The sequence below is a fragment of the Entelurus aequoreus genome, linkage group LG03 (genome assembly GCF_033978785.1).
Source record: "Entelurus aequoreus isolate RoL-2023_Sb linkage group LG03, RoL_Eaeq_v1.1, whole genome shotgun sequence".
Classification (NCBI taxonomy): domain Eukaryota; kingdom Metazoa; phylum Chordata; class Actinopteri; order Syngnathiformes; family Syngnathidae; genus Entelurus; species Entelurus aequoreus.
The window spans coordinates 22,664,110-22,678,782 of NC_084733.1; the positions used below are offsets into that span (position 1 = coordinate 22,664,110).

At 37.9% G+C, this 14,673-nt stretch overlaps 1 protein-coding gene across 1 annotated transcript in view; it reads right to left on the minus strand.

Moving 5' to 3' along the window:
* Positions 1-14,673, minus strand: part of pacrg (PARK2 co-regulated) — a 506,322-nt gene that overhangs the window by 217,239 nt on the left and 274,410 nt on the right. The window contains exon 3 of the mRNA XM_062040439.1: positions 6,521-6,692. Coding sequence (XP_061896423.1) covers positions 6,521-6,692 — 172 coding nt within the window. The remainder of the gene's footprint in view (positions 1-6,520; positions 6,693-14,673) is intronic.

A 14,673-nucleotide genomic window follows, 5' to 3' on the forward strand; every position in this document is an offset into this window, starting at 1 on the left:
AGAGTAACTATTCAGTGAAAAAAATACTCAAATATCAAGTAACTAAAACGAATAAATCCAAATAGTTACTTGAGTAAACGTAAATATACAGTGGGAAAAAAACTACTCATATACCGAGTAACTAAAAAGTATTCATCCAAATAACTTGAGTAAGAGTAAGTATTCAGTGAAAAAAATACTCCAGTATCGAGTAACTAAAAAGTATTCATCCAAATAACTTGAGTAAGTATTCAGTGAAAAATATACTCAAATACCAAGTAACTAAAACGAATAAATCCAAATATTTACTTGAGTAAACGTAAGTATAGAGTGGGAAAAGAAATGACTCATATACCGAATAACTAAATAGAAGTAATCCAAATAATTACTTGAGTAAGAGTAAGTATTCAGTGAAAAAAATACTCCAGTATCGAGTAACTAAAAAGTATTCATCCAAATAACTTGAGTAAGTATTCAGTGAAAAAAATACTCAAATAGTATATATCTGTATCATGAATCAATGGACCCCGACTTAAACAAGTTGAAAAAGTTATTTGGGTGTTACCATTTAGTGGTCAATTGTACGGAATATGTACTTCACTGTGCATCCTACTAATAAAAGTCTCAATCAATCAATCAAAAAAACCAAGTAACTAAAACAAATAAATCCAAATATTTACTTGAGTAAACGTAAGTATAGAGTGGGAAAAAAAACTACTCATATACCGAGTAACTAAAAAGAAGTAATCCAAATAATTACTTGAGTAAGAGTAAGTATTCAGTGAAAAAACTACTCCAGTACAGAGTAACTAAAAAGTATTCATCCAAATAACTTGAGTAAGAGTAAGTATTCAGTGAAAAAAATACTCAAGTATCAAGTAACTTCCAAATATTTACTTGAGTAAACGCAAGTATACAGTGAAAAAAAACCCTACTCATATACGGAGTAACTAAAAATAAGTAATCCAAATAATTACTTGAGTAAGAGTAAGTATTCAGTGAAAAAACTACTCCAGTAAAAAGTAACTAAAAGTATCCTTCCAAATAACTTCAGTAAGAGAGAGTTTTCAGTGAAAAAATACTCAAGTACCAAGTAACTAAAACTAAGAAATCCAAATATTTACTTGAGTAAACATACATACACAGTGGAAAAAAAAACTACTCATATACAGAGTAACTAAAAAGAAGTAATCCAAATAATTACTTGAGTAAGAGTAAGTATTCAGTGAAAAAACTACTCCAGTACCGAGTAACTAAAAAGTATTCATCCAAATAACTTGAGTAAGAGTAAGTATTCAGTGAAAAAAATACCCAAGTACTGAGTAACTAAAACGAAGAAATCCAAATATTTACTTGAGTAAACGCAAGTATACAGCGGAAAAACAACTACTCATATATACCGAGTAACTACAAAGAAATAATCCAAATAATTACTTGAGTAAACGCAAGTATACAGTGGAAAAAAAACCGAATCATATATACCGAGTAACTAAAAAGAAGTAATCCAAATAATTATTTGAGTAAGAGTAAGTATTCAGTGAAATAACTACTCCAGTAATGAGTAACTAAAAACTATTCATCCAAATAACTTGAGTAAGAGTAAGTATTCAGTGAAAAAAATACTCAAGTAACTTCCAAATATTTACTTGAGTAAACGCAAGTATACAGTAGAAAAAAAAACTACTCATATACCAAGTAACTAAAAAGAAGTAATACAAATAATTACTTGAGTAAGAGTAAGTATTCAGTGAAAAAAACACACATTTGACCACATACACTTAACAAGAAATAATTTATGTATTAGCATTAATAAGGCAAATATATATTGTCCAATTTGAAACCACAATCCTGTGCATATAAGTGTAAAAAATAGTCAACTAATGTCAAACGTCAAAACAACAAGACCTCCAACAATTTGTAAAGTTAGCAACAAGTAAGAAGACGTAGGTTGGAAAACAAATGGTAGTGTTTTATCGTGTTGAAGTCAACTCCGTTGACATCATCACGTAACTTCCAATGTCCAGTAGGTTACTTATTTTCTTGATGCTAGCTACATGCAGACAAGTAGCATAATATGCTAACACGTCGCGTGACTTTTTTAAGGCATATTTTTACCTAACTTCAGGGGTGTTGGACTTCACTGTAAATAATCCAGAGAATAAGACTCAATTCATAGATAACATTACCTTTTTAACCCATGTTGTGTCTTAACCATCACAAGTATTATTTTTTGCATGGGCTCTTTCAGATCAGAATCAGAATCAGAATAGTTTTATTGCCATTGTTTGAGAACGGGTTCACAAACTAGGAATTTTTCTTGGTGCAAACGTGCGACATAAAACACATATAACACATATTTGGTATAAAAAGAGCTGTGACTGAGCTATCAGATAGACTTAGAAGGGATTCAAGGAATTCAAGGAGCTGCTGTTAGGAGTTATTGTTCATTTGCCTGATGGCCGAGGGGTAAAAAACTCTTCAGGTGGCGGGAGGTGTGGGTCTGGATGGAGCGTAGTCTCCTGCCTGAGGGGAGAGGGGAGAATAGTGTGTGTCCAGGGTGAGAAGAGTCAGCTGTGATCCGACCCACACGCCTCCTGGTCCTGGAGGAGAACAAGTCCTGGAGGGATGGGAGCTTGCAGCCAATCACCTTCTCAGCAGCACGTATGATGCGCTGCAGTCTATTCTTATCCTGGACTGTGGCGCCGGGGAACCACACTGTGATGGAGGAGGTCAGGATGGACTCTATGATGGCTGAGTAAAACTGCACCAGCATCTCGGTCGGCACCTTAAGTTTCCTCAGCTGCCGCAGGAAGTACATCCTCTGCTGGGCCTTCTTGATGAGGGAGCTGATGGTCAGCTCCCACTTGAGGTCCTGGGTGATGGTGGTGCCCAAGAAACGGAAGGAGTCCACAATGGGGACGGGGGTGGGAGAGTCAATCAGGGTGAGGGGGGATGGTGGGGCTGTGACTTTCCTGAAGTCCATGATCATCTCCACTGTTTTCTGGGCGTTCAGCTCCAGGTTGTTGAGGCTGCACCAGGACGTCAGCCGGTCTACCTCTCTCCTGTAGGCGGACTCATCGCCATTCGAGATGAGCCCGATGAGGGTGGTGTCATCCACAAACTTGAGCAGTTTTACGGATTGGTGACTGGAGGTGCAGCAGTTTGTATACAGGGAGAAGAGCCAGGGGGAGAGTACACAGCCCTGAGGAGTACCAGTGTTTGTGGTTCGACTGTCCGAGACAATCTTCCCCAGCCTTACGTGCTGTCTTCAGTCTGTCAGGAAGTCATTAATCCAACTGCAGAGGGAGTCGGGCACGCTGAGCTGGTAGAGCTTGTCTCGTAGCAGTCCAGGGAGGATGGTGTTGAAGGCAGAGCTGAAGTCCACAAACAGGATCCTAGCGTAGGTTCCTGGGGAGTCCAGATGCTCCAGGATGAAGTGGAGGGCCAGGTTCACTGCATCATCCACAGACCTGTTGGCTCTGTAGGCGAACTGCAGTGGGTCCAGGAGGGGGGCGGTGATGTCCTTGAGGTGGGGTAGGACCAAGCGCTCAAAGGACTTCATGACCACAGACGTCAGCGCGACCGGCCTGTAGTCATTTAGTCCTGTGATCCGTGCTTTCTTGGGGACAGGGACAATGGTAGAGGTCTTAAAGCAGGACGACACGCGGCATAGCTCCAGAGAGGTGTTCAAAATGTCAGTAGACAGGAGCCAGCTGGTCCGCACGGTGTCTGAGAGTGGAGGGGGAGACATCATCCAGCCCGGGGGCCTTCCGCGTATTCAGCTTCAAGAACTGCCGGCGTACATCCTCTTCTTTAATGGAGAGGGTCTTTACAGTCTTATGATGTCATTGGAGTCCTGTGATGTCATTGGAGTCCTTTGAGTCCTTTAACTCCTTTAATGGTGTGCTGGCATTGGTGGGGAGGGTGATGGTGGGGGGAGCATGGCTTTGATGAGCTGAAGGCCGTTCATGACGACAGTAATGTGTGTTGAGGCCCTGAGCGAGAGTCCGGTCATTCAGGGCCTGGGGGGTTTTGGGCTTATAGTTCGTAAGGGCCCTTAGACCTCTCCAAACTGCAGCAGAATCATTGGAGCGGAATTGTTCCTGTAGACGGTTAGAGTACACATATTTAGCTTTCTCCACTTCCCTGGTGAAGTGGTACTTCGCTTCTCTGTATGTACTTCGGTCCCCGCTTCTCCACGCAGCCTCCTTCTTCTTGCGCAGCTGTCGGAGCTTGGGTGTGAACCAGGGCTTGTCGTTGTTATAACAAACCCTGGTGCGCGTTGGAATGATGCGCGCCTCATTGAACTGTATGTATGAGGTCACAGTGTCCGTATACTCGTCCAGATTGTTCGTGGCCGCTCCAATTGCCCCCCAGTCTGTCGTTTCCCAACAAGCATGCAACTCGTCCACAGAATCGGCGGTGAAACACTTAATGTTCCTCATAACAGGTTTAGCCAGTTTCAGTCTCTGTCTGTGTGAAGGGATTAAGTGCACCATCACGTGATCTGATAGTCCAAGAGCAGCGCGCGGGACTGCATGAAAAGCCTTGCTCAATGTAGTGTAGCAGTGATCCAGCGTGTTCTCCTCTCTGGTCGGGCATTTAATAAACTGTCTATACTTTGGTAATTCCTGGCTCAAATTTCCCTTGTTAAAGTCACCAAGCACGATAACAAGACAGTCAGGAAAAGACCGTTCCACATGTAAGATCTGTCCTGCGAGCGCGCGCTGAGCGTCATGGACGTCCGCGCCGGGCGGGATGTAAACAGCCACGAGAATGAATGAAACAATCTCACGCGGTGAGTAAAAGGGCTTACAGTGGATGAATAAATATTCCAATCAAATCTAAATATTGTTGCATTAAATGTCAAAATGATACGGGTCTTAAAGTGTCAATTAAAAAAATCAACGTATTCATCAGCTAGTTTTAGACAGATATTATTATAGATTGGTTATGCGCGTTGGGTGCTAATGATGAATGAGGAAACTTAAAAGACAACAATAACGCTACATAAGCGCTCCGACTAAATTAAAATTACTAATTTTTCATGTGACAGTTTAACAAAGATGTGCGATGTACCACATGACATGTGCGCTGAGAGCCTTTGACAACAACGTCAGACCTATATCAATTTTGGATAAGATGAGAGAAGGCTGATTAAAATGTAATGCGAGGCATCAAAACATTTAATAATTCAAGAGCGGAATATTACATTTTTATTAAAGATGCAATACAACTTTTAGAGGATCACAGGCCTGTCAGTCAGTGATGAAGAAATGATGATATTTACAAAGCTAAGGCACTTGGATAGAATTAACATACTGTATTTTTGATAGATTTTATGACAGCACTTGTTTTTTGTCATATGATATAAACGGATTGCATTATGGACAAAGTCAAATCTCTCTTAGTTTTTTATTTGGCACATCCCTGTCAATTTTGCATTAAAACATTTGGGAAACTTGCCGGAAAATATGGGAAAATAAGAGAACATAAGTGAAAAATGTGGGGTTGATAAAAAGAAAAAAAAGGAAAAGAAGGGAAAAGAAGAAAATAAATCAAAATAAGCGGAAATGAGAGAAACAAATTGGGAAAACAAAGAAAATTAACGAGGAGAAAAACATGTAAAAAAGGGTAAATAAGGGACAATAAGGTAAAAAGGGGGAAAATAGAGAAACATGAGGAAAAATACGAAAAAGAAAGGGAAAATTAAGCAAAATAAAGAAAAAATGAGGGGGGAAAAGGAAATTCAAAGAAAAATGTGGGAGAATAGGACATACTAATGGGGATAAAGGAAACATGGATGAATAGGATAAAGAGACAAAGGAAAATAAAGAAAATTAAGAGAAATAATGGGAAATGGAACGCAATGGAACTTTATTGTCATTGCACTATAGAAGTAATAAGGACAAATAAGATTTTAAAAAAGGTAGAACGTAAAGGAAAACAAAGACAAAATAGGGAACTAAGGGATAATAGAAGGGGACAATGGGAAATTGCAAAATGTGAGAAAATGAAAAAAAAATAGAAGAAACTTAAGAAAATTAAGAGAAAAAATGGGAAATGGAACACAATAGAACTGTATTGTCATTGCACTGTAGCAATAATAAGGAAAAATAAGATTAAAAAAAGGTAAAAAGTAAAGGAAAACAAATACAAAATAGGGAACTAAGGGATAATGGAAAGGGAAAATGGGAAACTTTGCAAAATGTGAGAAAATGAAAAAAAATAGGGAAAATAAAGACATATAAAACAATGAATGAGCACAAGGGATAATAATAATAGGGGAAAAAAGAGAAACATTGGAGAATTAAAAAAAATAAGGGAAAAAGTAAACAATTCAAGAAAATAAAGGACATAAGGAAAAATAAGAGAAAAAAGTGGAAGAATAAAGGAAAATAAAGAAAAATAAGGAATTGGAAACTGTGCTACTTCCGCAGTACTGGAAATGATGTATTTATTAATGTTTTATCATAAAAGTTCAGATCCAGAACAAATAGATGAATGGAAGTGACCCTGCTGGTCCCCGGTGTAGACTTACTCTTGATTGGAATGATGAGCTGCGGGATGACGGGCTGAATCTTGGGGCCGCCGTGCTCCAGCAGGTCGTGGATCCCTTGTCGTGCGAAGAACTCGTAAGGGTGGGTCGTCTCGCAAAGACCGTCGAAGAACAGGGGCAGGAAGTGGTGGTAGTCCAGCTTGTCGATCTCCACCTGAGGACGAAAGAGACCTTTTACATCACATAGACTATTTAATTACAATATCCTACATTCAAATAATACAACTAGAGAAGCACATGTTGTGTGGTTTGTGCAGCCCTTTGAGACATTCGTGATCAAGGGCTGTATAAGTAAACTTTGATTAATACTGATTTTCTTTCCAATCCGATACCAAGTAAAATTCAGGCTGGTATCGGCGATACCGATCCAATAACGATACTTTGTGCAAATAACACCGAACGTGTCTGCTAAAACAATAACATATATCTAAAAACATTGTAGGAGAAGAGAGAACAATATAGAAATGTAGTGACAAAAAGCTGACTGATTAATAATAATAATATACTTAGTCACCTATATCAGTGTTTTTCAACCTTTTTTGAGTCAAGGCACATTTTAGCGTTGAAAAAATCTGAAGGCACACCACCAGCAGAAATCGTTAAAAACAAAACTCAGTTGACAGTAAAGAGTTGTTGTTGCAATTGTTGGCTATGACTTTAAACCATAACCAACCATGCATCACTGTAGCTCTTGTCTCAAAGTAGGTGTACTGTCACCACCTGTCACATCACGCCCTGACTTATTTTGAGTTTTTGGCTGTTTTCCTGTGTGTAGGGTTTTAGTTCTTGTCATGCGCTTCTATTTTGGTGGCTTTTTCTCTTTTTTTTGGTATTTTCCTGTTGCAGTTTCATGTCTTCCTTTGAGCGATATTTCTCGCACCTGCTTTGTTTTAGCAATCAAGAATATTTCAGTTGTTTTTATCCTTCTTTGTCGGGACATTGTTGATTGTCATGTCACGGTCGGATGTACATTGTGGATGCCGTCTTTGCTTCACAGTAAGTCTTTGCTCCACAGTAAGTCTTTGCTGTCGTCCAGCATTCTGTTTTTGTTTACTTTGTAGCCAGTTCAGTTTTATTTTTGTTCTGCATAGCCTTCCCTAAACGTCAATGCCTTTTCTTAGGGGCACTCACCTTTTGTTTATTTTTGGTTTAAGCCTTAGATACCTTTTTACCTGCACGCTGCTTCCCGCTGTTCCCGACATTTACAAAGCAATTAGCTACCGGCTGCCACCTACTGATATGGAAGAGTATTACACGGTTACTCTGCCAAGCTTAGACAGCACAGACACTCAACAAGAACACACAATTTGCAGACTATAATTACTGGTTTGCAAAAAATATTTTTAACCCAAATAGGTGAAATTAGATAATCTCCCACGGCACACCAGATTGTATCTCACGACACACTAGTGTGCCGTGAAATATGCTTGGTCTAGATCAGGGGTCACCAACGCGGTGCCCGCGGGCACCAGGTAGCCCGTAAGGACCAGATGAGTAGCCCGCTGGCCTGTTCTAAACATAGCTCAAATAGCAGCACTTACCAGTGAGCTGCCTCTATTTTTTAAATGTTATTTATTTACTAGCAAGCTGGTCTCGCTTTGCCTGAAATTTTTAATTCTAAGAGAGAAAAAACTCAAATAGAATTTGAAAATCCAAGAAAATATTTTAAAGACATGGTCTTCACTTGTTTAAATAAATTCATTATTTTTTTTACTTTGCTTCTTATAACTTTCAGAAAGACAATTTTAGAGAAAAAATACCACCTTAAAAATGATTTCAGGATTTTTAAACACATGTACCTTTTTACCTTTTAAATTCCTTCCTCTTCTTTCCTGACAATTTAAATCAATGTTCAAGTTTTTTTTTTTTTTTTATTGTAAAGAATAATAAATAAATTTTAATTTAATTCTTCATTTTAGCTTCTGTTTTTTCGACGAAGAATATTTGTAAAATATTTCTTCAAAGTTATTATGATTAAAATTCAAAAAATTATTCTGGCAAATCTAGAAAATCTGTAGAATCACATTTAAATCTTATTTCAAAGTCTTTTGAATTTATTTTAAAATTTTTGTTCTGGAAAATCTAGAAGAAATAATGATTTGTCTTTGTTAGAAATATAGCTTGGTCCAATTTGTTATATATTCTAACAAAGTGTAGATTGGATTTTAACCTATTTAAAACATGTCATCAAAATTCTAAAATTAATCTTAATCAGGAAAAATTATTAATGATGTTCCATACATTCTTTTTTAAAATTTTTTCAAAAAGATTCGAATTAGCTAGTTTTTCTCTTCTTTTTTTCGGTTGAATTTTGAATTTTAAAGAGTCGAAATTGAAGATAAACTGTTTCAAAATTTAATTGTAATTTTTTTCGTGTTTTCTCCTCTTTTAAACCGTTCAATTAAGTGTAAATATCATTAATTATTAATCATAACATAGAGTTAAAGGTAAATTGAGCAAATTGGCTATTTCTGGCAATTTATTTAAGTGTGTATCAAACTGATAGCCCTTCGCATTAATCAGTACCCAAGAAGTAGCTCTTGGTTTCAAAAAGGTTGGTGACCCCTGAGCTAGATCATACAATATTGGTCTAGATCGTACAATATTGGTCTAGATCGTACAATATTGCGCTTTCAACATTTTGGGTTGCCGACCCCTGCCACACACAGAGGGAAGCAAATCCCCTAAGATGATACTCATCGCCCTCTATTGAGGCAAATAAACTGCATTCTCAATCGATACCAAGGTTAGGATCAGTATGTGATTGATACTAAACTGATTAGATTGATATTTTTCATATTCTCAAAACACATTTTTTGTTGTTTTTGTTAGTGTTTACAAACTCGGGGAATGGTTCCCTGGACACAGAAGGATATAGAAGGCACAAATCTAAGGATTTAAAAGAGTAGTCGACAGTGTTTTTTGTTTAGTTAATGTGTCCTCCCGACTTTGTTTTTGTACAAAATAAAATAAAATAAGGAACAAGTTTAAGTGGTTAAAATATTGTTAAACTGTCAATAGCACTTATCATAAATAAATTAAACATTGACAGTTAATACATGTGATCAGTATCAGACAATCTCATCGGTATCGACAGCCTAAAACCCTGATCGGAACATCCCTAGTTTTTATATTTTATATGTTTTCTTTTTCTTTTAGGCTCAATTCAAATTCTCCCCTCTTCTACTTGACCCTCCCCCTTGGCTCTAGCACCTAGTGCGATGGCGAAGGATTGCCAAAATACGCCCCTATGCATACGGACGTTGCTCCGGTCTCGCTACGTCCTCAATAACGTATCTAAATGCTTGCTAATGGTAACAGTTTGACTTCGGAACAGATTAAACCTTCAGTGAAAATCACTCTGAATTCCAATACTTTTTACTTTTAGTAGGTTATTTTGGAACCTGGGAGGTTGTACTGTACAGTATGCTTTTGTAGATCAAGGGTCACTTATGACACCACTGCACACAGTCTGGGTGCAGCTGTTCAAGATCACGACACATGCGGTGTTCTGTAAGCGGGACACCTGTTAACAACATTCACAAGACACACACACACACACACACACACACACACACACACACACACACACACACACACACACACACACACACACATACTGGTTATCATTCGGAATGGGGACCAAGTTTTTGATCATCACTTGTGGGGACCACCCTTTCTACAGGTTGTGGAGGCATCAAAAATGTTTTGGTAAAATGGCCCTGCCCAGTTAGCTCATACACGTCTTTAAATCTCTGGATTGATGAAGTAATGTGCTGATCATTCTTACTGGGCACCCTGGGGAAAAAGAGTTAATATGGTTCATGGGGCCAAATTTAAATATTTTTGCATAATTCACACACATTTGTACGTGACTACAAAAAAAAACAGTGAGTGCAGTACCAGCTACAACCCGATGAGGGGGCTGCTGTGCAAATGTCTCACACTCAAAGTAACCAGTAAACATGTTTTATGGGCCAAAGCTTAAAAATCACTTAGGCATCTTCAGAATGGATCTGACTATCATTTAAAAAGGTTTCCCTTTAGGTTTCCACGGACCGAAATAAAAAAAACAATTTATTTTTTATTTTTGTATTAAATCAACATAAAAAACACAATATATACATTATATATTAATATAGATCAATACAGTCTGCAGGGATACAGTCCGTAAGCACACATGATTGTATTTCTTTATGACAAAAAAATAAATACCATACCCCCCCATGGGACAAATTTTCAAACGTTGACTAGTCCGCAGATACAAGAAGTTTGGGGACCACTGCTTTAGGGGACCTGTTTTTTTGTCCCCATACCGTCAGAGCATAAATGCCAACCTTGAGACGGCGGGGTTGAGGTGGGCGGGGTTTGGTGGTAGCGGGGGTGTATATTTTAGCCCGGAAGAGTTAGGGATGCAAGGGATTCTGGGTATTTGTTCCGTTGTGTTTATGTTGTGTTACAGTTCGGATGTTCTCCCAAAATTTGTTTGTCATTCTTGTTTGGTGTGGGTTCGCAGTGTGGCGCATATTTGTAACAGTGTTAAAGTTGTTTATACGGTTACCCTCAGTGTGACCTGTATGGCTGTTGATCAAGTATGTCTTGCAGTCACTTGCGTGTGTATGCAGAAGCCGCATACAACATGTGACTGGGCCGGCACGCTGTTTGTATGGTGAAAATGTGGACGCGTCGACGGGTTGTGGAGGACGCTAAAGGCAGTGCCATCACGGCACGCCCTTGATATTGTTGCCCGGGTGAAAATCGGGAGAAATTCGGGAGAATGGTTGCCCTGGGAGGGGCATTGAAATTCGGGAGTCTCCCGGAAAAATCGGGAGGGTTGGCAAGTGTGCGTCAGAGGTCCACTGTGTAAACAGAGTGAAGTCCCTATTAAGTAAGCATTGCCAGAACGAACACACACACACACACACACACACACACACACACACACACACACACACACACACACACACACACACACACACAAACACACACACACACACACACACACATACATGTCTTGCCTACTTTGTGTGGACCCACGTTTGGTTAGTGGGTTGTGAGGGCCCCCCTTTCCACTATAGCTAGAATGATGAAAAAATATACATCTAGCCCTAGATGGGAGTAGAGAGTTGCAACTAGGGATGTCAGATAATGGCTTTTTGCCGATATCCAATATTCCGATATTGTCCAACTCTTTAATTACCGATACCGATATCAACCGATACCGATATCAACCGATATATGCAGTCGTGGAATTAACACATTATTATGCCTAATTTGGACAACCAGGTATGGTGAAGATAAGGTACTTTTTAAAAAAATTAATAAAATAAGATAAATAAATTAAAAACATTTTCTTGAATAAAAAAGAAAGTAAAACAATATAAAAACAGTTACATAGAAACTAGTAATTAATGAATATGAGTAAAATTAACTGTTAAAGGTTAGTACTATTAGTGGACCAGCAGCACGCACAATCATGTGTGCTTACGGACTGTATCCCTTGCAGACTGTATTGATATATATTGATATATAATGTAGGAAGCAGAATATTAATAACAAAAAAGATACAACCCTTTTGTGTGAATGAGTGTAAATGGGGGAGGGAGGTTTTTTGGGTTGGTGCAATAATTGTAAGTGTATGTTGTGTTTTTTATGTTGATTTAATAAAAACAAAAAAAACAAAACAACAACAACAACAAAAAACGATACCGATAATTAAAAAAACGATACCGATAATTTCCGATATTACATTTTAAAGCATTTATCGGACATCCCTAGTTGCAACCTCACTTCAGAATGCAAAACACACAAAGTAAAAAAAATATTTTACTTTTGTAGTTGTGAGGACCAGGCAAATGTCCTCACAAGTTAAAAGATCCTCACAGAAAGGGTGGTTTATCAAGTGTATGTCCACACAAGGATGGTGAGACAAGTGCACACACACACACACACACACACACACACGCACACACACACTAGTGTCATTGATGACGACAACCGAGACGATCATTAAGTGGAACCAGTGACGCAGGCCGTCCTTGCATGCCAGAATAAAACGTGAAATGTGACAGTTGCTGGTACAGTGGATGGAGTTACAGGGCGTGTATTTATAACGCGGTATCAGCTGCGCCACAGCGTCCCAGTGGCACCATTGTTGACCGAGAGGTTAGGGGTTGAAGGGCGTATACTGTTATTTCATGTGATGAAAGGCAATCCTCTTTGCTGCAAAGGCAAATATACACCCTTCCCCCCGCCTCCCATCCCTAGTCCTTGAGGACAGCTGAAGCAACCAGGAGGAGACAATCCCCTTCCAACGCACACATACACGGCGTATAAACACGGCGGCGGCCTGCAGGGTCACGCTGCTCCGCCGCTCAAATGTCACCGGCACAATGAGGCTTTCAAGTGACTCCAGACCTGGAGACTTCAAAGCGATGTCGTCCCCCCCCCCCCCCCCCCCCCCACGAGGGCTGAGTAAACACATCAGGGAATGACGGAAGACGGCGAGATGGCGACACGGACGGACGGCGGTGGCCTGCCGCAGCGAGACGAGGCTGATTGCTTGGAGGCTACTTGCCGACCAACCGTGACCTTTCCCTATATGCTTGGTCTAGATCGCCGTTGTAAGTCAGGGAGAAAAAAAACACATGTGAGAGAGAGGAGAGAAGGAGAAATGCAGTGGATTAGTTTGGGCTTGTTGATTAGAGAAGAATCAAATCAACAATGAGGGTACATTAAAGCAGTGGTCAGTCCCCAACGTTTTTGTAACTGCGGACCGGTCAACGCTTGAAAATGTGTCCCACGCACTGTATTATATAACTGATTATATTATTATGATTGTGTTTTATTTATTATTAGTAGGAGTAGTTATTTAGTAATTATTGTATTTCCGGTTTTTACATGGATTACTATTATAGTAGTTGTTCAACAATTGTAGTATTTTATTGTATTATTATATTTTATTGTATATTCTTTATTATTGATTATATTAATAATACTTACAAATATGGTTATTTATTTGTGTTTTGTTCACTAATATATTATTTTAAAACAATAATTGTTCATTTTACATTATAGTTCAGGGGTCACCAACCTTTTTGAAACCAAGAGCTACTTCTTGGGTCCTGATTAATGCGAAGGGCTACCAGTTTGATACACACTTAAATAAATTGCCGAAAATAGCCAATTTGCTCAATTTACCTTTAACTCTATGTTATTATTAATAATTAATGATATTTACACTTAATTGAACGCTTTAAAAGAGGAGAAAACACGAAAAAAATGACAATCAAATTTTGAAACATAGTTTATCTTCAATTTCGACTCTTTAAAATTCAAAATTCAACCGAAAAAAAGAAGAGAAAAACTAGCTAATTCGAATCTTTTTGAAAAAATAAAAAAAATAATTAATGGAACATCATTAGTCATTTTTCCTGACTAAGATTAATTTTAGAATTTTGATGACATGTTTTAAATAGGTTAAAATACAATCTGCACTTTGTTAGAATATATAACAAATTGGACCAAGCTATATTTCTAACAAAGACAAATCATTATTTCTTCTAGATTTTCCAGAACAAAAATTTTAAAAGAAATTCAAAAGACTTTGAAATAAGATTTTTTAAATTTGATTCTACAGATTTTCTAGATTTGGCAGAATATTTTTTTGGAATTTTAATCATACTAAGTTTGAAGAAATATTTCACAAATATTCTTCGTCGAAAAAACAGAAGCTAAAATGAAGAATTAAATAAAAATGTATTTATTATTCTTTACAATAAAAAAAATAAATTTACTTGAACATTGATTTAAATTGTCAGGAAAGAAGAGGAAGGAATTCAAAAGGTAAAAAGGTATATGTGTTTAAAAATCCTACAATTTTTAAGGTTGTATTTTTTCTCTAAAATTGTCTTTCTGAAAGTTATAAGAGGCAAAGTAAAAAAAATAATGAATTTATTTAAACAAGTGAAGACCAAGTCTTTAAAATATTTTCTTGGATTTTCAAATTCTATTTGAGTTTTGTCTCTCTTAGAATTAAAAATGTCGGGCAAAGCGAGACCAGCTTGCTAGTAAATAAATAAAATTTAAAAAATAGAGGCAGCTCACTGGTAAGTGCTGCTATTTGAGCTATTTTT